Source organism: Colletotrichum fioriniae, assembly GCF_027942845.1.
Source record: "Colletotrichum fioriniae strain IMI 355084 chromosome Unknown scaffold_1, whole genome shotgun sequence".
Taxonomy (NCBI): domain Eukaryota; kingdom Fungi; phylum Ascomycota; class Sordariomycetes; order Glomerellales; family Glomerellaceae; genus Colletotrichum; species Colletotrichum fioriniae.
Window position 1 is genome coordinate 6,929,166 of NW_027076837.1, and position 22,882 is coordinate 6,952,047.

General features: G+C 54.7%; 7 protein-coding genes and 1 non-coding gene across 8 annotated transcripts; 3 read left to right on the plus strand and 5 right to left on the minus strand.

The window, feature by feature from the left end:
* Positions 1-106: 106 nt before the first annotated feature.
* N0V96_001793 (uncharacterized protein) lies at positions 107-1,934 on the minus strand (the record flags this gene model as incomplete). The annotated part of the gene is made up of 5 exons (XM_065756319.1): positions 107-249; positions 351-1,051; positions 1,105-1,173; positions 1,232-1,709; positions 1,769-1,934. The coding sequence occupies 5 exons, from the start codon at positions 1,932-1,934 to the stop codon at positions 107-109; spliced, it is 1,557 nt and encodes a 518-aa protein (XP_065615559.1).
* Positions 1,935-2,685: 751 nt separating this feature from the next.
* On the minus strand, positions 2,686-2,770 carry N0V96_001794. Its single transcript has one exon. It is a non-coding gene; the product is annotated as a tRNA-Cys (tRNA).
* A 5,145-nt stretch (positions 2,771-7,915) lies between these two features.
* On the plus strand, positions 7,916-9,035 carry ADH1 (alcohol dehydrogenase; the record flags this gene model as incomplete). The annotated part of the gene is made up of 2 exons (XM_053193018.2): positions 7,916-7,976; positions 8,035-9,035. 2 exons carry the CDS (start codon positions 7,916-7,918, stop codon positions 9,033-9,035), a joined length of 1,062 nt encoding a protein of 353 aa, XP_053049549.1.
* A 928-nt stretch (positions 9,036-9,963) lies between these two features.
* ARP3 (Arp2/3 complex subunit, actin nucleation center) lies at positions 9,964-11,647 on the minus strand (the record flags this gene model as incomplete). Its single annotated transcript, XM_053193019.1, has 7 exons — positions 9,964-10,029; positions 10,083-10,916; positions 10,976-11,062; positions 11,115-11,161; positions 11,218-11,445; positions 11,508-11,530; positions 11,613-11,647. The coding sequence occupies 7 exons, from the start codon at positions 11,645-11,647 to the stop codon at positions 9,964-9,966; spliced, it is 1,320 nt and encodes a 439-aa protein (XP_053049550.1).
* Positions 11,648-12,925: 1,278 nt separating this feature from the next.
* N0V96_001797 (uncharacterized protein) lies at positions 12,926-14,764 on the plus strand (the record flags this gene model as incomplete). Its single annotated transcript, XM_053193020.1, has 3 exons — positions 12,926-13,182; positions 13,230-13,429; positions 13,578-14,764. The coding sequence occupies 3 exons, from the start codon at positions 12,926-12,928 to the stop codon at positions 14,762-14,764; spliced, it is 1,644 nt and encodes a 547-aa protein (XP_053049551.1).
* A 706-nt stretch (positions 14,765-15,470) lies between these two features.
* Positions 15,471-16,565, minus strand: TFB4 (RNA polymerase II transcription factor B subunit 4; the record flags this gene model as incomplete). Its single annotated transcript, XM_053193021.1, has 1 exon — positions 15,471-16,565. The coding sequence occupies one exon, from the start codon at positions 16,563-16,565 to the stop codon at positions 15,471-15,473; it is 1,095 nt and encodes a 364-aa protein (XP_053049552.1).
* A 1,732-nt stretch (positions 16,566-18,297) lies between these two features.
* SHE4 (SWI5-dependent HO expression protein 4) lies at positions 18,298-20,483 on the plus strand (the record flags this gene model as incomplete). The annotated part of the gene is made up of 2 exons (XM_053193022.1): positions 18,298-19,044; positions 19,113-20,483. The coding sequence occupies 2 exons, from the start codon at positions 18,298-18,300 to the stop codon at positions 20,481-20,483; spliced, it is 2,118 nt and encodes a 705-aa protein (XP_053049553.1).
* Positions 20,484-20,742: 259 nt separating this feature from the next.
* TRM2 (tRNA(m5U54)methyltransferase) lies at positions 20,743-22,614 on the minus strand (the record flags this gene model as incomplete). Its single annotated transcript, XM_053193023.1, has 1 exon — positions 20,743-22,614. The coding sequence occupies one exon, from the start codon at positions 22,612-22,614 to the stop codon at positions 20,743-20,745; it is 1,872 nt and encodes a 623-aa protein (XP_053049554.1).
* Positions 22,615-22,882: the final 268 nt, after the last annotated feature.

Consider the following 22,882-nt stretch of genomic DNA (forward strand, 5'->3'; position numbering starts at 1 on the left):
ATTTAATTTTCGTTCATGCCACTTCGGCCCTTTAGATTTTTGTTTCGTTACATCGTTGCAAGAGAACTTATGAAAACTCGCTACTGGCTTTGCGGCTTTTTGACAATTATGCCATTTCCCCATCCACAGCCTCGAAAAGCGCGATAGGCACGCCATGGCCCGGCGCGCCGACGATCTCGGCCCTGATGACCTGCGCGTTCCAGTCTCCGCGGTATTCAAGCTTGTCAAACTTCTGCAGGATTCTCGCCACTGAGTACGATGTTAGCATTTGGTCAGCGACATCACCATGTATATCGTACGCGGCCTGAGCAAAAACAGAAGTGCAGGAGAGGATGAGCATGGGCACTCACTCGTATAAGCCATCTCCGTGTTGGCAAAGTTTTGTCCAACGCAGATTCTCGGTCCACCGTTGAACGGCACATATTGCCACGGCTTCGGCTGCCAGTGCTCCCACCTCTCGGGGCTGTAGATAGCCGGGTCCGCAAACGTCTCTGACACTTCAGGATAAAGATCCCGCCTTCTCTGCATGGCGAGCGTGCTGTACACAACCGAATCACCCTCGATCACGGCAATATCGGGGTTGCCATTCCTGCCGGGCAAGGTCGTCGTCGTCAACGCGGAGCGCACATTGAAAGGCACCGCGGGGTACAGGCGCAGAGTCTCCTGGAGGCAATTGGTCAAATACTTCATGCTCTTGAGATCCTCATAGGTCGGTGCCCTCTTCGGCCCCAAAGTCGTCAGAATCTCAGCGCGCAGCTTGGCATATGTGGCAGGGTAACGGGAAAGCTCATAGAGAGTCCACGAGAGCGTCGCAGCAGTGGTATCACGACCGGCAAGGAGGATAGCAACGAGCTGGTCGCGGATGACCTTGGGATCGCGCGTGAACCGAGCAATGTTGTGAAGGAAAGTAAAGTCCTTGTCAGACTTGGAGAGCTTCTCGAGCTCGGATGGCGGCAAGGCCAAGGCCTCTTGAATGAAAGGGTGGATAAACTCCTCAATGACCTTGATGCCGCGCTTATACGTTCCGTGGGGCAAGATGTTCTCAAAAGGTCTAGCATTGGGTCAGCTCGATTGATTCTATTCACCCTCGCCAAGGATACATACGCCATGATTGTGTAAAACATTTGATAGCTCTGGACTTCGTTGAATGCGTGTGCAAAGTGATGCTTCGGGCTGTCAGGTAGATTAGCATCGCGTCGACGCCGGCTGCAGGTCCAAGTGGTCTACTCACTTGCCAAGACTGTTGACACCATGTCCAAGCAGGAAATCGGTCGTCACATCGAGCGTCATACGATAGAACAGATCCGAAATGTCAAAGGTGACTCCTGACGCCGGGAACTTGTCCATCATGATGTTGGTCCACTTGTCAAAGATGTGTAAGTCGCTAACCCGATCCTTGATGAACATGGGCCGGATCAAGCTCCGGTTATCCTGCCATGTCTTTCCATCCGTAGTGAAGATGCTGTCACCCAGGAACGGAGACCAGACTTGATGGAACATAGGCCCCTTTCCAAAGTCGGCAAACTTGGAGGTAAGAACAGTCTTGATGTGCTCTGGCTCTCTGGTGATGAGGAAGCGGAGCTTGCCCGTGAAGCCAATCTCGACTGTGTTCGGAGACTCGGGGGTAGCGACGCTGAAAAGAGTGTTGAATCCCTCGAGGAGCTGGTGCCTGAGTTGATAACGTCCAATCCGCAAGAAAACCGGAATGGCTTCGCATTAATTAGCTACCTGCTCTCGAATGCGGGGAGAGGAACCTTATCGTTATTACCTGTAAAGGGGTTGGAAGCAATGACTGGAGCTCTTATACCACCAGATTTGCTGAGGAGATATTCCATCCTAACCTTGAAGAACACCAGGAGTAGGAGGTAGGCTCCAAAAATGGAGCCTCCAATGTAGAGCGGGTTAGCCGCCGTCAAGCTCTCGAGTAAACCCATCTTGATGATAGTGCGAGTTGGATCCCTTAGCAATTGCACTAAGTGAGGGTTCCTGTAATGACAGGTGTCTCCGGGACAGATGAAGAAAGGGTTTCGAGGAGAGGAAAAGTTCTAGAGATCGAATTGTAAATTCAAAACTGTAGAATTTCTGCAATTAGGAACAACCGATGTTTAGCACCGAGGGGCTGGGCAGGAGGTAGGAGCAGCATCGTCTTAACTGAGCTGTTTCAATCCTCACCGAGCGGCACATGTAAGTGTGCTTGCTCAGGCCGCGGTTAGGTTCGACCCTCCACTTGGGGTATGCCTTCACTTGTTTCGTTTGGACTTGGTGGTCATCATCTTCAGGTGAGAAGACGATTGGCTAGAAGACCTGGCTCATGCATCGTGATCGAGCGTCTTACACGGACCATCCCAGGATCTGCCATGCAACTGCACTTGTCTCAATGTCACTAAATCAGCGTCAATCGTCTGGGCTGCCCGTAAGTTCCGACACTTACAACGCAGAAGGTGAGCTGTAAAGGCGGGGGGACTCGGCCAAGCCCCCGCATGACACTGGCGAATGTCTCCGTTAAGTCTAAACGGCTTCCGATGCGAGGACAGGACGGTGTCCCATCATGTCCGGACGCATGTTTGACATGCAAGCCCAAGAACAACAGTTGGGAATAGCAAAATAATAACGGGCCTTAGGGAAAGCTTTCCAATACTCAATTCCGAGGGTCGAGAGTAAGATATTCGCAAAAGCAAAAGGAACAGGACCGACCGCGATTCGAACGCGGGGCCTAGAGATAAACTGCGTATGACTGCAATCTCTCGCTCTACCACTGAGCTATCGATCCTACTCAGTTATTGGATGAAGTCTGGATCTCGAAAGCGGAACTATGACCCATGGATCTAATCAGCGCGCTCCCCACACAAGCCCTGACGGACCCCGCAAAGGCGGGAGATCAGATCCAGGTTCATCAACTTCACGAGCCAGTCGGCGAAATCCCTTCAGTGCCAAGTTGTGTATCTTGACAACACGGAAGTGGCGTACGTGACAGCTTTGACATCAGCACCAGATGAGAGCGGTTATCGTAGCAGAAACTTCAGCTCGGGCTGCCTTGCGTCAAACTTGGACAGGTCACAGCGTAGACTACTAAGGTAGACCGCTCTTGCCCTCTGGTTGGACTGCCATGACTCTTCAGCGTTGTCGCACCTGTCAAATCTTCAGGTCAAGGTATCGTGCAACCGTCGTATTATGATCAGCTCGAAAAGGAAACGATGTCGCCCTGCCATCACCAATGGTATTATGATCGTCTTCACTCCATCTTGGAACCCTGTGTCAGTCTTAGATCGGACAGTGCACAGTCTTTGGAGCGTTCATCTCGTAAACGGCATGCCTTTGCACTTGAGATGAAGCAATTTGTCACAATGTCGAAAGGATAGCAAGAAATTATGGCGACCACTTCGAATGGTACCTGTAGGCTTGCAGGTAAAACTCCAGCCCAGGTTCAGTCTCGATATTCGTGATCACTTCTTGTACCTGACGATGAATTCCCGTGGTGTTCCTCACACTCAGTTGTGTGTTGGCATTCAAGGAAGGCTGCTCCAGAGCAGTGGTAGAACGGTGTCGCTGCCACTCGCAAAATGAGAGGAAGGAAATAAGGGGCTCCGCTATCTTAGAGGAGAGACAAACTGATGCGCGTTAAGCTCCATTGTCCGCTCCTCATTCCTCGAATCCTGAGTGTTGGCGATCGAACTTAATAAGAAGCCAGAAGCAGATATCTTGTTGCCAAAAGCTTCTCGACGGGACCGAGAAACTTTGGTGACAGATGACTACCCAGCTCGGAATTTCGGCTACTGCCAGAAGCCCCGAGTTTGCGCCTGATTCGATGGTAAGGAATGTGACTTTTCTCCGCGTGGTTCATCGAGGCCCGTGGGGATTGCGCGGGGTGTCCTCAGCCCCAGATTTACTGCTCTCCACGTTGGCCAGATGTCTCTGGTACTGTGTTCCGCTCTTCCGGGGCAAACTGGGCGTCTGTTTCCGTCCCCAACTGACTGAGGTGGCCGAAACTCATAGAGTACCGGTAATCTCATAAAACAACCCTCCGCTCGTCCTTGAAGCCGCCGCACTACCGGATCCGGGGATGAACCCGGGCGTCAGCATTAACTGGGGTCTCGAGACAAAGTGCGCGGCACACAGTGTAAGTTGTTGGCAGGTAAAGTAAGGGAGTTGACCGAGGGTTTCGAGCTGCAGGAGCTTCCCCGCAAAGCTGGAGAAGTAGAAAGGGTGGTTGGTTGGGGTTCTGAGCGTGTTGAGGCAAGATGGGATCAACTGTTTGTGTGAGAGGTTCAGCTATTCGTAGGTGGCATGCGGGGAATAGATGGGGGAGCGTTTGAGAATCGCGGGGCCCCATCCGTAGCCGCCACGCTTGTGGGCAACTCTGTCAGACGCAGTGGGCATTGTCTGCGTCAGGAGGTTGGATTTGCAAAGCTCCCTTCGAGCGAAGGTGTGGAGGCTGGCCCTCATTATTGGAGTATGCCGGCGGAGGTTTCGCAGGCAGGTGGCAGCTTGCTGCGGAAGTTTGGGGGAAGATAGCATGAGCAACGAGCTTGCAGCCGAAGGTGCAGCGTGAGGCGTGAATAAGTGGCACCAAGGGCGGGGGATTGTGGGGGGACATAGTCCTATCAGCTAGGGTATTAGCAGTAAGTCCAAGTGTTGAGGCAGCGTATGCTTTGTTGTTTTCCTACCTCTGTTCTGGTTCAGGGATTATGTGTGTCGTGTATCCGCATCGTGAGTCGTACTGGGCGTGGTGTTATTGAGTAGGGGTTGCGAGCTGCATGATCCGCAGGTCCCGCTCTGGGCGAACGGAGATGAGGACTCTGAAGCTATTCGCAGCCACCTCCCTGCGACTTCGGACTAAGACTCGTGCGGCTGCTGCGCCTTTCCCAACATGGTACGCAGTAGGCAATGTCCACGAGGACCTAGGCAGGCTCGTCTCGAGTTGGCTGCCTTTCTAGAAGCGCGGCTTCTGATTATTTGCATGGCGCTTGTCAGGCCACGTAGAGTCAGCTTTTGCTGAAACTTATGGGTGTAAATTGCGCATCATTTGGAGCTTTGTACAGAAAGGGGTCAATATTGGATTCGGCATCGAGGAGCAGACGTTGACACGGAGCATGTGAATTGCACGGTGAGATGGTGGTGTTGATGATGAACAGTGACGGAACCGTCGATGGGCGGGATTTAGACCCCTGGAACGGTTAAGGCGGCTGGACTGTTTTCGGCGGGTTTGGTGGTGTGCGGCATGAGGTGGTGTGTGGAAGAATGTAGCGAATGATGCCCGGCGTTGGGTGGTTCTCTCCAGTAGGGCCGTTCAGATGCCGAGAGATTGCGGCGACGGGCGTCAGCGAAAGGGTATTGGGCCCTGTAGGTGTAAGGTAGTCGATCTCCACCAGAGCTTCTATTGCCCGATCACCACCAAATGGCCCAAATACCAAGGTAGATTATAGATTGTAGAGTACCTACCTATTCTCAGTGCCCTGTATTCGTAGTATGACTAAGGCAATGGAAGTACCTCGTAGGGTGGGGAAGAAGGTGCGCATCCCGACTATCCGCGCTTCCTGCCTTCCGGACAAGCGAGTGGTGTCATGATATGACGGACCTTCTGTTGTTCTTTCCCAATCTCTCCGAGCAACATTTGTTCATTGCGGGAGCTTCTTCTAAGTGGAAACGGGCAGGGAGGGATTAAAAAAGAATATCCCAGATCAAAAAAAGGAGGCTCACCAAAAGACGAGGATCTGGACATGGATCCGGCAGCTCCCGAAATGGGGAATGGGCTCTGCGTGGTGCTGTTTTCCCACTGCTGTGGCGCGGGCCTGCCGTGGCCTTGGCCGCATCTCATTCGTCCCATCTCGTGATTCTCCATCTTCAGCTTGGAATCTGGTGCTTTTCTGGTAGTTCTTCGGCCCTACAGCTCAAAATCTCTTCAGCAACACCGCAACATGCAATTCATCGGCCCTGTCTCGCAACTGCGTTAATTCGGAACAATCATCATGGAACCAAGATGGATACTACTAGAATCTCACTCGGGCTGTCTCGCCTGCATGTTCGCCGTCACTTTCGGTCTCGTATCTATCAGATCAGATCAGGTCCGCCGATCCAGTCCAGACACAAAGAACATGCAGGAAAGCAAGTTGGCAAGGCATGGGACGGTGTGTAATACTGGGATCGAAGCTGGCAGACACATACAGTTTACTGTACGGACCTGCCAACGAAACCCAACCCAACCTGTCGGCGACGGCCGTCGACCAAACAAAGATGCTTCAACTTCCAAGAACAGGAAGAAGAGGGAACTCTCAACACGGCCGTGGTTCCACCCTGCTCACTGCTCACAGTCAGAGCTGCAAACGAAGCCCACTCCCCACTCGTCTCGATATTGTTCACTGTGGGTTGCGCTGTGCTCCGACGTCAATCCGCGCCTGTCAGGTGGAGTTGTCGGTTCCTTCGTCAATCATTCCCCCTATCCATGCCATGGACAAGAACTTCGATCGAATGAAGCCTCGAGACTCAGAGTCGAGAACGTACACTACCAAAACTTCCATCTATCCATGCCTGCTGTCCTGACGCACCAACGCCCTTGATCCTAGCTCACACACATCCCACATCACACTTTACCTTACTGTGTATAGTGGTGCGTGTGTAGGGTCCCCAAGTGCCAGGGGGCGCCTCATGGCATATCCAGCCCGTCGTCCGCTATCCGCGCCTTCGGTCGACAGCAGCCGTTGCATCGACGATGCATCCTAGAACGTGCCTCAAGTACCTCTTCGTGGTACCTCTGCACTGAGGAAAGCTGCCTCTGAGGCCAATCACGGTCCAACACCGCCGTGCTCTTATGCTCCCGCTTGCCCTAACACCGCGCGGGGTAATACTGCGTAAATGTTTCCCTTTGTACCTAGCCTTCTTTTCCAAGGTAGCAGTAGCAGCACTACAACTTTCTCCCCCAACCCGGGGGAGCGAAACCGCGGGCAGCCCGTTCCTGCGAGCGTCGAATCTGCAAGTGCAGGCAGAGAACGACTCGGTACGTGCAGGAAGCGCCGCCGTGGAATGGAACCCGGCGGGAGCCCCAACCCGCGCGTGTACGAGTACGTACCCAGGTACACCGCACAGTCAGGTACTGTGCCTACATGGCACCAGTCTCCGGGCAGAGAGACCAACAACTCTTCCCTTTCTCCTTAGGTTGGGTTCTCCAACAACTTCTCAGAGCTGGGCTTGATGTGCGGTGATCCGGCCCACCTGGGACCCGGCCGTGGTCTTGGCTTTCCTCACATTTCCATTGCAAAAGTTGGGGGTGTCGACTGGGTGTGTCACTTTGTCAGTTTTGTATGGTGTGTCTCGAACTCCTTCTGCCACTGTGAGGGGTAAAGCTCCGTAGACTGCGGTTCCTGGCCTGTCGTCAACATCATACGTTTTTTGCTCTAGCCTTGTCCAGTGGATGCCCAGTCGGCCCTGATACCACACCTCACCTCACTCGTCCGAGTCGTCTCTTCCCAGTCCTTCCTGCTTTGCCTCCTCTCAGCTTGGAAGTCTCAACCCACTTTATCCTTCTCTCCGGTACTGCTTCACCATGCCATGCTTCACTTGACATGACAGATGTACCAAAGTATCTCGCCCAGAACGTCCATCCCTGACGTGAACCGTCCGGTGCCGTACCGAGCTTCCCCCAACTGTTGGAGAGCAGACCACTGCCACCCTCACCACCACCCCCACTTCTCACTTATACCACCGTTCCTGGCCATGCTCAAGATGTTGCTCTCATCTCTATATAAGACCAGCGTCGCCATGCTCTGGATTCCCGTCTGATCAGATCAAGCGATCCAAGCTCAACAGCCTTCCATCTCACATTCCAATTTCTTCTTCTACTTCACAGGAAGATCCCAGATTTCATCTGTACTTCAGAGACATCTTCATACCCACATACACATCACCAACACATACCATCATAATGGCCGCTCCCGAGATCCCCACCGAGCAATGGGCTCAGGTTATCGAGAAGACTGGAGGCCGTATGTCACGACAGCATTCCTCATAGCTCGTTCATATATCGCTAACATCATACTCTAGCCGCCGTCTACAAGAAGATTCCCGTCCAGAAGCCCGCCTCTGATGAGGTCTTGATCAACGTCAAGTACTCCGGTGTCTGCCACACCGATCTCCACGCCATGATGGGTGACTGGCCCCTCGACACCAAGATGCCCCTCGTCGGAGGCCACGAGGGCGCCGGCGTCGTCGTTGCGCGCGGCGAACTGGTCAAGGATGTCGAGATTGGCGACTACGCTGGTATTAAGTGGCTCAACGGCTCCTGCCTCGCCTGCACCTTCTGCCAGGACGCCGACGAACCCCTCTGCCCCCACGCTCTGCTCTCCGGTTACACCGTCGATGGCAGCTTCCAGCAGTACGCTATTGCAAAGGCCGCCCACGTTGCCCGCATCCCCAAGGACGTCAGCCTCGAGGCCGTATCCCCCGTCCTCTGCGCCGGTATCACCGTCTACAAGGGTCTCAAGGAGTCCGGCGTTCGTGCCGGCCAGTGGGTCGCCATCGTCGGTGCTGGTGGCGGTCTCGGCTCCCTGGCCCTGCAGTACGCGAAGGCCATGGGCATTCACACCGTCGCCATTGACGGCGGCGCCGAGAAGGGCGAGATGTGCAAGAAGCTCGGTGCCACTGAGTACGTCGACTTCACCACCTCGTCCGACCTCGTCGCGGATGTCAAGAAGGCCACCCCCGAGGGTCTTGGCCCCCACGCCGTCATCCTCCTCGCCGTCAGCGAGAAGCCCTTCCAGCAGGCCACCCAGTACGTCCGCTCCCGCGGTACCGTCGTCTGCATCGGCCTGCCCGCCAACGCCTACCTCCGCGCCCCCGTCTTTGACACCGTCATCCGCATGATCAACATCAAGGGCAGCTACGTCGGTAACCGCAAGGACACCGCCGAGGCCCTCGAGTTCTTCCGCCGCGGCCTCATCAACGCACCCTTCAAGACCGTCGGCCTGAGCCAGCTCAACGAGGTCTTTGATATGATGAAGAAGGGCCAGATTGCCGGCCGCTACGTCGTCGACACCAGCAAATAGACGAACGAGACAGATCTCGAGAAAAAAAAAGTTGTGGGGGCGTAATGTGAACTCTTGAGAGACCAAAAAGGTTGGAGCCTTAACGGCGGCGGTTGGGTGGCGGCGGCAGTGGTTGTGTTTCACGGCGGGCGAGTGGATGATATTTGACGTCTTTTTGTTCAAAGGGGCTTTTGTTTAGGATACCTAACCTGGGAGGGAGTTCAGCGTGTATGATACATATCTTTCTCGTTCTATTGGAAACGAGTAATGAACAAATTTGAAAACACTCTGCAGTCTTCTTTAAGCTTGTGACGCTCGTGACAAATGTTCGCCTTAGTGTAGATTGCTTGAATGGACTATTGGCCGTTCTCTGCTATTCTTGACTGTAAGACAGATGACCACATATTGATGGTTACCACGGTTCAACCCGTAAATGCTCACAAGTATCAGTCTTGGCATACATGTTCGCAGGGCAATAGGACCTTTCAGCTGATACGAAGTACCTTGAATTGTATTGTGAGCTGCATGATCAGGACCTTGAGAGAGATTGAGCGTAGCCCATCTCATCTAGCGACTGCTCATAGTTTCGACAGTTAACGACCAATTTGCAGCGACTATGCTGACTCTGCACGTTGCCTCAATTACAACCGTAGCTATAGATTTATACATAGCTTGGTGAGTTGTGTCGGCCAAACAGTGTGTGCAGTAAGGTAGTCCGCTCTCATGGAAAGCATATCAAGAGGATAGAGCAAGACAAGACGGCAAGGCACAACACATGGTAGTTTTCTTGGGACCCATGCCAGCTACGGAGCGCGAGCAGCTCCTCGTTCGCCCATGCAAAAAGGCGTGGCGGGAAGTGGTCATGATTTTGATTCTCGTAAATAGTGGTGGTGGTAGCCTTTTGGAGATAAGTATTGGCTCGCAGTCTCTATAGCAAAAATCCCCAGATTTATGAACCACCAGGGCCGCCCAACAACGCGAACCGTCTAACAATGCTCGGGCCATACTCCTCATACTGTCATGCAAGTCAGCTAAAGCGCTCAAAATGGGAATGAATGGAAGGCTTACCTCAGCCTTGGTGTGGCAGTAGGAACGGAACTCGGGGGTCTGTCCCAGCAAACTGCCACCGAACCAGGGACCATGTCTCTGCCTCTTGTGCGTGATGACTTGAACTTCCAAGCCACCAGACTTAGCACCACCGCTGCGAACCTCACTGGCTCGGATGCGGGCATCAACCAGCTGCTTGATATCTCTCTGCAAGCGGCGACCGAAGTCCTTGTACAGGGTGCTTCCGCCGGAAAGGACAATGTTCTTGTAGAGACCACGACGCACATCAATAGGGGAAGCCTGAATGACGTTGTCGACCACAGTGGGGAGGGGCGTGAGGAAGTCGGAGCTGTAGATTTCGGGGTTGAAGAAGATTTCGGGGGCGAGGAAACGCTCGTATCCGACGTCGACGGAGACCTGACGGCCACCAGGGTGAAGCACCGGGTGCTTGATGAAGCGGGTGGGGTCCCGGTCGTAGCGAGAGAACTCCTTGACGATATCGGGGCAGACGTAGCAGTGCTGCTCCTTAATCTCCTGGGCCGTCTTGAGCGACGAGTCCGGCTCGCCTCTGTCACGCAGCAGCGACTGCACGAAGTAGGTCAGGTCGCGACCTGCGATGGGGATCGACTTGATGGAGGATCCGATAACGTATCCCTCAGCGACAGGGATAACGTGGGTAACACCGTCACCAGAGTCAATGACCGTACCGGTCAAAGATCGGTCGTGGACCTTGGAAGAGGTCCATGAGGCGGCAAGGGCGAGCACAGCCTGGACGGCGATGTACAGACCGGCGCAGTTGAAGGACTCGAAGAAGATCTCGGCCGTGTTCTCGCGGTTCTCGGGGGGGTTCAGGGGCTATGACAAAGTCAGCTTGGACTCCTCCGCTGCTTATAGTAAGGCATGCCGTATCGTACCGGTTCGGTGAGGAGGAAGAAGTGATCTTCGGGCTCTACGCGGAGGTACTTGAAGATGGAGTTGGACCAAAATCGTTCCATGTGATCCTGCAACCGGTCAGCCCAAGCCCAGCACAGTTGACGCCTTGATATAACGAACCCAGTTCTCTATTTGGCCGTGGCGAATAGGGTAGTGAAGACCATATCCTGAAATCTTGGTCAGTAGCTGTCAACCAAGAACACGTCCGTCGCATCCAACTAACCAGGTCCTCCAGAAGCAGCAATGGCCTCATCACCAATGAAGAAGTCGAGGTCCTCGGTTCCGCGCTTTGAGTTCAAATGGCCGCCGGAACCTGCGCCGCCGGTCAGGAAGGATGGCTTATTCGCGACAGCTGGACGGCCGGAGCCCGTTCCTCCTGCACTTCCAGTAGCACCTTTCGTCGCAATGGCGGTTGGGAATACGAAGGACGGGGAGTCGTTGCCGGCGAAACCTAGTTAAGACATTAGAGATATGAATCGGGATACGCGTGATAGAGCTGTTCAATTGGCGTACCGAGCTTCGAGAATCCCGTGCCGCTGTTGAAGACCTGTTAGCTGGCGATGGTCTCACTGACGTCTGCCTCGGGGGATGCGGGGCAGGGTGACATTGGTGGCTTACTTGTCCATGACAACGGCAGGCGTTTGGTTCGCCATCGTAAATGTGTTTTCGGATGCGCTCAGGGAGACTCTAGCTCAGGTGTAGCATCAATGAAGGGGTGAATAGGCCGTCGATGTGTTGGATGTGTCGTGGAGTTGATTACGACGTACGTCCCAAGGTAGCCGGAAGTGTGTGCCTTGTCACCGATGGAAGCTCCCAACCTGCGGCTGTGCATCAGAGTGGGTGGATTCTCCAGCCATGGGAGAGGTCGGTGCCCCACCACTAAGCCCCACCAAGACATCCAGGAAGGAAAGACGGTGTATGTTTGTGTGCACTGTTATCCAACACTGTAATCAACTTAGCTAAGCAAGTTGTACTGGATATTCTTCGAGATTCAACGACACTTGATCGCTCATACCGCGAGGCCTATCAAGAAATATAGAGCCTTTCTTCTGCTGACGTGAACTGAAATTCAGGGAGCCTCTATTCTGCCTAAGATTAAAAACCGTCTATTTGAGTTTTTGAGTTAGATGCGGTTGGACAAAGTGAAAGACATCTACAATCTCAGACTCGCTGGGGGTCAGTCTGGTCCTTTTCACCTGTGCTGGAAACTCCAACATTGATCAGGCATCTGCTCTGATACCTCATTTGGCAGTTCAACCGAAAGAACTCACCTCACTGTTTTCCCTCATTTTAGCCTTGTTAAGCGAACGCGTGGCTTCAGGAAAGAGCCTGGACACACTAAGTCCCACTGAATGCCCTACAACCGCCTTGCACCATCGACCCTTCCTTCTTCAATAGTCGGCACTTCGGCTTTGCTGAACTGATGCGGAAACCCCCCTAGACCTCAAAGTCTTGCAGCTTCTCCTGGGCGATTCTCCCAAGCCACACTCCTCACGCCTTATTTCTTCTTTTTACCTAAGACCATCTTTCCGCTCCATCTCTTGGATGGTAGTCGAACGGCCCCGCGGGACAAGCCTTCAAACATCGTTGCGTCCTAGCATTATATCATTCGGAGTGCCTTGGCTAGTTGCTACAGCCGTCAAGTCTCAACAGTACGACTTCGGGCCTGGTTCTCAATAACACCGTCGACTAACCAATCCGTCACCTCGAGTTTTATCTCCAAATTATCGACTATCATTTCCTACCAGGCCACACTTGAGCATCACTTTCTTTGAACTCAAGGCCACACTGCGCTGCAGCCAATGCAAACCACAAGCTCGTAGCCAGCAAAACCATCCCCACAGACATAACCATCAAGTGTCTTCCGCGCCAGCGACCGAAGGGGAACTCCCAGGGCTCGGAATACCAAGCCCGGCCGGGCTAAAAGTGGAATGGAACCGCTGGCCCCTGAGATCAAGCACAACCCAGCCACCACAGCTGCGGGACGTGAAACAAACCCTTCGGAAACCACCAACGTCCAAGGTCACAGAAACACCCGCCCCCAAAAGGTGGGAGGCGCTGATGGCACAGTTGACCGAGTGTTCAAGCGGAAGCACAAAGGAAAGTTTACGGGTGCTATTTTCATCCACGCCGGCGCCGGCTTTCACAGTCATCAGAACGAGCGAGTCCATCTGGAGGCTTGCAGCGAGTACGTTGACTCCCAGAGCTTCATGAAATTAATGCTAACACTATCAGTGCGGCTTCCATGGGAATGAAATTCCTCAAATCAGGTGCCACTGCAACGGAAGCTGTCGAAGCTGCCCTGCGTGTCCTCGAAGACAAAGAGATCACCAATGCCGGTTATGGCTCTAATCTGTCAATGGACGGGACCGTGGAATGCGATGCAACTATCGTTGACCATTTAGGAAGAAGCGGTGCCTGCGGAGCAGTTCCCAGTTAGTCAATTCATGATCTATAGAGCCGAGGCCATGACTGACATCAATCCTACAGACATTAGAAACCCAATTTGTCTCGCAAAACTGATTCTGGACAAAAGCAACCAGCCGTTATCGTTGCGTCGAGTACCACCAAATATTTTGGTAGGAGAGGGCGCCAAAAACTTCTCGGTGGAAAATGGGATGCAAATCGTGCCCAATGACTACCTAATTTCCAAGAACGCGAGGGATCGATTCCTGCGCTGGCAGGATGACCTCAAGCGAGCGGAGGACAAAGTCAAGCAAGCAGGCGCCCGCAAAACACTCGAGGAACCAGCTGAGAACTGTCAACAGTATGACAATATGCCGACAACCGTTCCCTCCCGGATCTACCAAAGCCAGCAGAGAGACCATGCCAATGCTATTCTCAATGGAACATGGAACGAGGGCCAGCCAGATTCACCCCACCGAGGCTCGCCAGTGCCCGAGCAGATGCAGGGCTATCCTCGGATTACACCCCCGAGAGCGACGATTGAGAGGTCCCCATTGAGTCACGTTGGAGCCTCAATACCCTCCGTCAACAGATCTCGGCCTCACATACTCCAAGGGAGAGACCCTCTGACGTCCTCTTCCAGCCACTTAGCGGAAGAGGGAAATCGTGACGGTACAATGTCGTCTCAGTGGACAGACGGGGCTAGACATGCCAGCACAATTGCACAGTTGCAGGGTTGCAGCCCTCGTGGACTTAAGAGACCGTTTTCTGCGACTGAATTGGATCATGAGGACGTCATTACCGACACTGTTGGAGCCATAGCTATCGATGAAAGAGGGAACATTGCGGCAGGTTCATCCTCTGGAGGCATCGGAATGAAGCATCGCGGACGTATAGGCCCCGCTGCTCTGGTTGGCATCGGTACTGCTGTCGTTCCCTGCGATCCGGAAGATTTAGACAAAGTCAGTGTTGCCGCGGTGACCAGCGGTACGGGAGAGCACATGGCCACCACTATGGCGTCTCAGCGGTGCGCCGAACGGATCTATAGCAGCACCCGTCGTGGGCCGAACGGCAGAGACATTGAAGAGTGGGACGAAGACGCTATTATGGAATCTTTCATCACGAATGACTTCATGGGCCACCCTGGCGTCAAAAATTGCAACTCAGTCGGGGCGATTGGTGTGATGACGGTCAAGAAGACGCGGGCAGGGTACTACTTATACTTTGCCCACAACACTGACTCCTTCGCACTCGCCTCGATGGGGGGTTCCGACAAGGAGCCCGTGTGCGTCATGTCTCGTCTTGGAGAATCGGCTCAAGTCACGCGGGGCGCTCGAAGAATACGAGTTGATCTTGGCATATGAACGCAGGGACAAGGACATGCTTGGCCGGGGGTTGGATGAGCATAACCAAAAATGGTGAGTTTAGACGGTACACTTTCATGGTCAAATGGCTCAGAGTTGAACAGCAACACCGCTAGACCTGAGAGAGCCAGGAGCGGTTGTAGTTATTCTTACTTGGTAGTGATACCCCTTCTCAGTGCAGCATGCATTCCTCCTAGAGCATTATCTGGAGGGTAATACAGGTAGTAAACAAGAAATATGCTTCAGGCATATGATTTCCCAAAGAAATAAAACGTTTATGAACCATTGTTCAGAATTGCAATTGCATCCTCTCTGTGGAGGGAACTCTATCGTGCTATTATATGTCCTCAACGCCCGATCCAGTCCAATTACAACGATAAGCCTTTATCTGCCCAATGCCGTGCGACTCTGAGCGACCTCAAAGTGCGAGATAGATCCATGCGATTCCACGCCTTGGTACCTGATGCGATGGACTACGTTACTCGTTACGAGTGTCGAGGAACTGGGTGCCACTCGCGATTTGAATCCACCTTGAATCTTTGGAAAAGCATCCAAGTTGAGAAATCCATGGGCAGCAGGCTAGCAATATCGTGTCGTGCTGGCCGCCTATGAATCACTTACACCGCACTCCTGGTGATGTTTCCAAGCCAAGGCCAGCCCGCATTTACCATTCCTTGAACGATGTCCATGCTTTGTGCTATGTGCCTTATCCCGGACGAGGGGTGCCCGCCGCGCTGCCCGTTTCCTCCCTGATATGGCCGTTCGCCAGGACCGTCTTCTTCTTCTTCTTTTTCCTTCGCGGTATAACGGCAGGTTTGGCGCCATAGCTGCCGAGGGAGAGCTTGGTGCCGCATGTTAGGCACTCTGAGTTTTCGGGCACGTCACAGAAGATGCTGAGGCAGATGCTGCAGACGAAGCCCGTATCGACGACGCGGCCGTGACAGAAGCAGGCGGCGCGGAAGTCGACGGTGTGATGGGTTGGCGGGATGAGGGAGGAGCGAGCCTCTGCGTCTGCGGAGTAGGCGAACATGAGGTAGCTGAGGAGGCCGCGGGGACTGGCGGCTTGCATGAAGGTGCCGTCGGTAATGTAGCTCGCCTGCTGGAGGAAGGTTGCGTCGCCGGAGAGGGCGAGGGTGTCGATGGGGATCTGGGAGTGGGCGGCGGCGAAGACGGCGTTCATGGTGGAGATGTACTGGACGGGCTCCGAGTCGGAGACGGAGAGGATGAAGATTCGGGCGCGGAGGCGGCTGAGGGCGGAGGAGGTCGGGCGGGCCACGTCGGGGGCCTTGTTGGTCTCGTTGAGGGAGAGGGAGGTCTTGTTGATGTGGGTGAGGGCGAGGGTGAGGGCGCCCGAGAGCTGGGTCGTCGTGCAGGCTAGGTCGGCCTCGGTGGTTGCGTCAACCAGCTGGCGCATCGCGGCCATGACGGCGGCCTCGATCTGGGCGAACTGAGGGAACTTGTTGGCCGAAGACTGGTTTGGCGTCGGCGCAAAGGAGTCGACGCCCGTCATTGCGACATCTTCGGAGTTTGCGCTGCCGTTTGTGGCGGCGCCAGGCTTTGAAGGGTAGAGCCATACGGCACGGTTGCTGTGAGAGGCGATGATGGCGACCTGGTTCGCATTGCTGAAAGCAAGGTGAGCGTTGACGAAGACCAGGATGTTGGCGATGGCTTTTGAGAGTGGGAGGATGTCGTTGAGGGCGGCCCAGGCTCGAGGGTTCGTGTCGATGACAATGGACAGGAGGGAGGGGGTGGCCTCGTGCGAGGAGACCTCGTAGTGGTCCGAAGCGTCGACGGCGTTCATGGCGGAGGAGGATGCGGTAGTCGACGATGGCCTCGAAGGGCGGCGGGCGCCTGGTCGCGAGAGAGTGTCACGGGCGGAGCATCTGCGGTTTGACTGTAAGAGGTGTTGGAAGCCTGTGGGTTGTATTGACTATCCAGGGACCTCGTTTGATTCGGACCCAGTCCGATCCTACGCCCTTGAAGCCAAGCGGGTAGAATTGGTCTCTTGGCGCAGTATCATTCACCAAAAAAGATAGGGCGAGCTGCTCTTCTTTTTTTCTCTGTCTCGCAGGTAGGGGTTTGTGTGAGGTGTGGTGATGCAACGAAGCTAGCTTTCATCCAGAAATATCCGTAACCCATGTGCCCGGGGCTTCAAATTGGCCTGTGCTCCGACACACTGGACGGTAGGGAAACCTGCCAAAGTTGATTGGACGGCACAGGACCGGGGACGACGGGGAAGAGGCTCCGAAGGGGAAGCGGCAGCGACTTCCATTTAGACGCGCTCCTGACGTGGGGGGCGCGTTGAGTGACAGAGACGATCGACGCGCACCCGCTCGAGGGGAGCTGCTTCCATTTTGATGAGGTAAGCTAGAGGATAATAGCACCTTGCTGTTGCTTGCGTGCTTGCCCATCTGCAACTGTGAAGCACATTCAAGCAATCCCGCCCCGCTCCTCCTCCCCTGTAACGGGAACTCATTGTTCCTTCCAAGCCTACCTACCTTAGTGGGATATACTTGTCTCGAGTATGACGTAGGTAGGCAAGCACTTACTATCTGCGTATTACCTACTGCACTCACTGTCTATCAAGCCAAGGAACGTGGGGAGACCCAGTCTGTCGACGATGCGCAGCGGGCGGTGTAAGTGTTGGATTCCAATGGTTGAGGCTCGAGAGAGTGACACGAGTCTCTCTGGAAGTCAGTCGCCAGTCTTTGTGCCAGGGCGGGCAGGGTACGCAGTGAGGGGTGTGGTCTGCTACAAATGGTAGCCAAGGAGGGGCACCCGTGGCACCTAAAAAAAGATGGGAGCACCGTAGATTGCAACAGTCAGCCCGTCCGTTGTATCAGGAGCTGACGGTTGAATAGAAACAGTCCAGCGGTGGTTCCATTGCATTGTCAGTCCTTGCTCTTTGGTACTTGAACTTACCCAGACGGGCTGGGCTTCTGGGTGGCACGGCGATACTGAATAAGGCGCCCAAGGTAAGCCCGAGAGAGGTCCCGTATGAAATCGCGACGACTCGAGTACGTACCCCACTTACCTTAAACCCCGTACCTAGGTAGACAACCTAAGATACGGGTAGGTACCAGTAACTACGTGCGCTGTGCACCTCACACCTCATTCTTTTTCCTGCTGGACTGCCACACTGGTGACTGCCCATCGACGCGCACCCACTGACCAGTGACAAGTCTCACTTGTGAAACCTCTTTGGGGTTGTCGTCTGCCATTTCTTATCTTAGCAATCAACCCTACCCAGTTCCTCCTCCACGGCCACCTCACGCCTCTGTCATCGACAGACCTTTTACCTTACCTTGTGACCAACGCATCGCACAGTCCGCTGTCGCCGCCGCCGCCCTAACCACCGCAGCAAGGTACCTACTTATATCAACCGTTCCGCCCCGTTTTGTTCTAGGCTTTTTCTGTCCGTCCCAGGTCTGTCCGTTCCTCACTCACTCAACAACACACCTTGACGTGGTACCAAAGTATACATTATCACAGCTCGCTCAACCGCTTTCCAGCCTGAGCGAACAACTTCCACAATGGCCGCCGTCACCCAAGCTTCCGCTCCCACCACGGCGCCTCCGAGAGAGGATGAGACCCTTCTCGTTCTTGCGCGATTAATGGAGGGCGGCCAGGAGGATGATGAAACCATTCGCGACCTCGACCAGCTCACCAAGCTGTTGAATGAGGACCTTCAGCTCATCCAGGCCAAGACCGGTGCCCCTACGATATGCAAACTCATCGATGGTGATTGCGTCGACACCATCTTGACATATCTCGACATGAGACAACCCGAGATTGTTCGCGCGCACGCCGTTATCGCTACATCCGCCTATCTCAAGGCCGCCGGCGACGATGGTGCCAAGAAGCTCTCCAACTTCTTTTTTGACAAGATCAAGAGGGGCACTTATGACGACTACATCGTCGCCTTTTGTGTGGCTGCTTCCACCTTCCCGGTCGTTCCTGACCTCACATCGGAGCTGTTCCTCAGCGAGGGCTTCTTGAGCTCCCTCGGCCCGTTGATGAGACGCAAGTGGAAGAGCCGCAAGGTCGAGACTGCCTGCTTGGAGATGCTCAACGCCGCATGCATGAACTCTCAGTGCCGTGATGCAGTAAACAAGTATTGCACCGAATGGCTGGAGGAGGTTGTCGACCAGGATCCCGAGGAGATTGCCAAGGAAATGTCACAGGACCCCGAATATTCCATCAAGGAAGGCTCCGTCGCCATGCGCAAGCACTCGGAACAGGTCCAAAACTTGGCAGCGGTTATCCTGGCGAAATTGAGGGTATGGTATTCATCAACAAACGGACGTGAAGCCGTCCAATCACAGATCTGACTGACTTCAGAACGAAGGCAGTGCCCACGGCGCCGGCGCTGAATGAGGACGGGCAAGGGAAGATTTCACCCGCAATCACAACCATCGAGGAGCTTTCAACGAGGTTCACCTCCATGCTCCTCAGCGAAGACGACCATGGACACCAACATTCTATCGAAGGGCTGGCCTACGCATCGATCCGGCCCGCCATCAAGGAAAAGCTGGCAGGGAATGCGGATTTCTTAAAGAAACTTGTCAAGACGTTGGCTGACGCTCCGGCCAAATCACCCGTAACGTACGGGGCGCTTAGTATCTTGGTGAATCTCACCAGATACCAGCCCAACCTATCGGAGGAGGAGAAGAAGATGAACCAGCTCAAGGCATACGCCGCCGCCGCTGGCAAGTCTGCCGGGCCCGATCCTCTCAACGACAACGACCATGTGGCAGAACGATGCCGGCGCGTTTTCGAGGCCGGGGTCACACCGGTCTTAGTAACCCATAGCAAGGGTGGTTCGGCCGCGTCACTATCACTCACTGTCGCTATCATTTACTCTCTTTCAGTTACGACATCTTTGCGCGGCAAGCTTGCTCAGCAAGGCGCCGTCAAGCTTCTCTTGGCTGCGTGGGCTTTGCTCCCAGAGTCCGAAGCCGCCGGCCGTCGCACTGCTGCGCAAGCCCTGGCGCGCATTCTCATCAGCACCAACCCGGCTCTTGTTTTCGGCGGCAGTCGTTCCAACCCGCAAAGCTCTGCGATCCGCCCTCTCATTTCCATCATTCCCACAGACCCAGTTGCGGAGCACCGTGACCTTCTTCCGACGTTTGAGGCGCTGATGGCGCTCACCAACCTCGCGTCGACCGATGACCTCGATACCAGGCGAGCCATTATCAGGGTAGCATGGCCACAGATCGAAGACCAACTGCTTTCCTCGAATCCCCGCGTGTCAAAGGCCGCCGTTGAGCTTATCTGCAATCTCGTACAGGCTGTGGAAGGCCTGGCACTGTATGCCGACGGCAGCTCCGCAGCAAAGGGCCGTTTGCACATTCTCCTCGCCTTGGCGGACGCCGAGGACGAGGGCACGCGCAGTGCAGCAGGTGGTGCTCTAGCAGCTCTCACCGGCCACGAGAACGTCGTCCAAGCGATTGTGGAACGCGAGCGGGGCGTCAATGTCATCCTCGACATGTGCGCCGACGACAATGAGGACTTGCGGCACCGCGCCGGCTTCATCATCTACAATATGGTGGCTGCTGAGGGTGCTCCCGGGGCCAATGCGCGGAAGAAGATTATTGAGGAGGGCGGTCTTGAAGGGCTCAAGGAGGCCGCTAAGAAGAGTCGGCGAGCGGAGGTGGTTGAGGTCTTGGTGCAGGCCTTGAAGATTCTGCTAGAGGACAATCGGGCACTGGAGGGCTGAAAGACCTGGTCTCCTTTTTGTTGTGTACAGACAGAACCTCATACAAGAGTAGACAGAACAAGAGGATCACGAAATAAAACGGTAAAAGACTTGGGAATATGTTTTGAGAGAACGATCCCATGCCACGTCTATACTTTGGTGGCTGTTGCTTTTTTTTCTTTTGAATTATTAGACCAATGAATGCTGGTATCACAAACTTTTGTATACTCTCCCGTTATATGAAATCCCAACCCGTCCCAATGCAATGTAAAATAGGTAATCAAGCACTCTTCTCGACCCTGTTCAACACCGCCACACCCTCGACGTGTCCCGTCTGCGGGAAGAAGTCGAAGCCCACGATACTCTCAATCTCGTACTTTGTCCCATCCCCGCCGTCCCCGCGCACCAGCACGCCCACATCGCGCGCCTGCGTATGAACGTTGCAACTCACGTACACGACCCTCCTCGGCCCAAATGCCAACAACTGGCTCAGAAAATCGTTATCGCACCCTTTGCGCGGCGGGTCGATGACGACGACGGTCTCGTCGGCCGGGTAGGTGACCTGCTTGAACAGCTGGGGTGCGTCGGCGGCGAGGAAGTTGCACTGCGACTCGGGGAGGTTGTTGAGGCGGGCGTTTTTGCGGGCGCACTCGATGGAGTCCTTGGCAATGTCGATGCCCGTGGATCCCGTGAAGAGGGAGGCGAGGGTGATTGTGAAGAGACCGGAGCCGGAGTAGGCGTCGATGAGGTACTTGATGCGGTCGCGATGGGGGCCGGCCGGGGGCATGACGTGGTCGCGGATGTACTGGGTGAATTTGGGGAGGATGGAGTTGTTGTTTTGGAAAAAGGAGTTTGCGGGGTTGGTGAAGAGGTAATTGTCAATGTACTCGCTCGACATTGCGCCCGTGGCGGAGAGGCAGGTTTTGATGTCTACGTGGGCGTCTGTCTCGACGCGGACTGCGTCGGAGGGGGTTTCTGCGGGGGGTTGTTCTGCTTCTTCCTTTGCTGATGCTGATGCTTCCTCTGTCGTGGATGTTTCTTCCGTGGCTGCTTTGGTGTTGGCGTTACCGTTGCCGATGACCTTCTTTGGGTAGCGTTTTGTGCTCTCGCGGAGGAGAATCGTGGCGCCTTTTGTAAAGTTGCCAAAGTCTCTGGCAATACGCTCACGCTCGCGCTTCATGCCCAGGCGGACGGCGTCGGTTCCAATAGGGCAGTCCTCGATATCCAGAACATGGCGGCGGCCCTTGACGTTGAATCCAATCTCGGGGACCTTGCTCAACGCCTGCTTGGGCTTATTCCTCTTGTGGTGCCCAGGGGGCCCATCAAAGTGCGGCGTAAGCTTGGTACGGTATCCGTACTGCAGGGGGCTGCCGATGGTGTCCCTGATGGACGGGACCAGCTCCGGGTTCAGGTTGGAGAAGTTCTTGTACGCCTTGTCGACGATGGATCGCTTGTGCGCCAGCTGGGTGTCGTAGTCGAGCATCTGGAACTGGCAGCCGGAGCACTGGGAAAAGTACTTGCAGTTGACGCGGGCGTCGTCGCGGAGGGGGCCCGCCTTGACGACGGAGACGAAGTCGGCTACCGAGTAGGACTCCTCGCGGACGTGTCTGATGACCTTTGCCTTTGCGATGTCGCCGGGTGCGACAAAGGGGACGACGTAGACTTGCGTCGAGGTCGAGCCCAGCTGGAAGCCGAGGCCGTCTCCCGTTGAGGAGATTGCATGGACTTCGACTTCGATTTCGGTAAAGGTTTCTGGGAGGGTTTCTGAGGGTGCTTGAGTCTCGGCCTGTGTTTCTCCGTTCTGTGCCCCGTCCTTTACCTCCTCGCCTACCGTCGGTGCCGGTGCTGGCGCATCGGGGAGTGATTCCTTGCGCAATGCGATGAGCGCTTGCACGTCGAACGCCAAGACCTCCTCGGACGACCCCTCGGTGATGTTCCTCTCACGCTTCGACTTGCGCTGCTTGTCCTTGCCCCTTCCGCCTCCTTGGCCGCCCTGGAACGAACGCTTGTTGCCATTGGGCTTGTTGCCGCCGTTCTGCCACTTCTTTTGACCCTGCGCCTGTGCCTGACCTTGGTGAGATGACTCTCCTGCTGTTGTTGCTGCTACTGGTGCCGCTGTCGCCGCCTGAGGCGTCTCTGTTGTTGACGACATAATGACCCTGCGAATAAGTGGCCGGTGAGCTGCTGCCGGGGCCGAGCTTGAGGCCCGGGTGAACGTGAGGGCGTTGATAGCCGGACGGATTGAAGATGAAGTGAGTCTCGGAAGGAGCCGCAGGGGCAAACCCATTGAATGCCTCAAGCCAATGTTTGGAATACACCAATGGTAAGACAAGACGACCCGCTAAGAGTACCGCGTCACAGTATAGCTTGAAAGTACATGAAAATGGTGTAAGATGAAAGTATGAAAGTCCAACACCTGA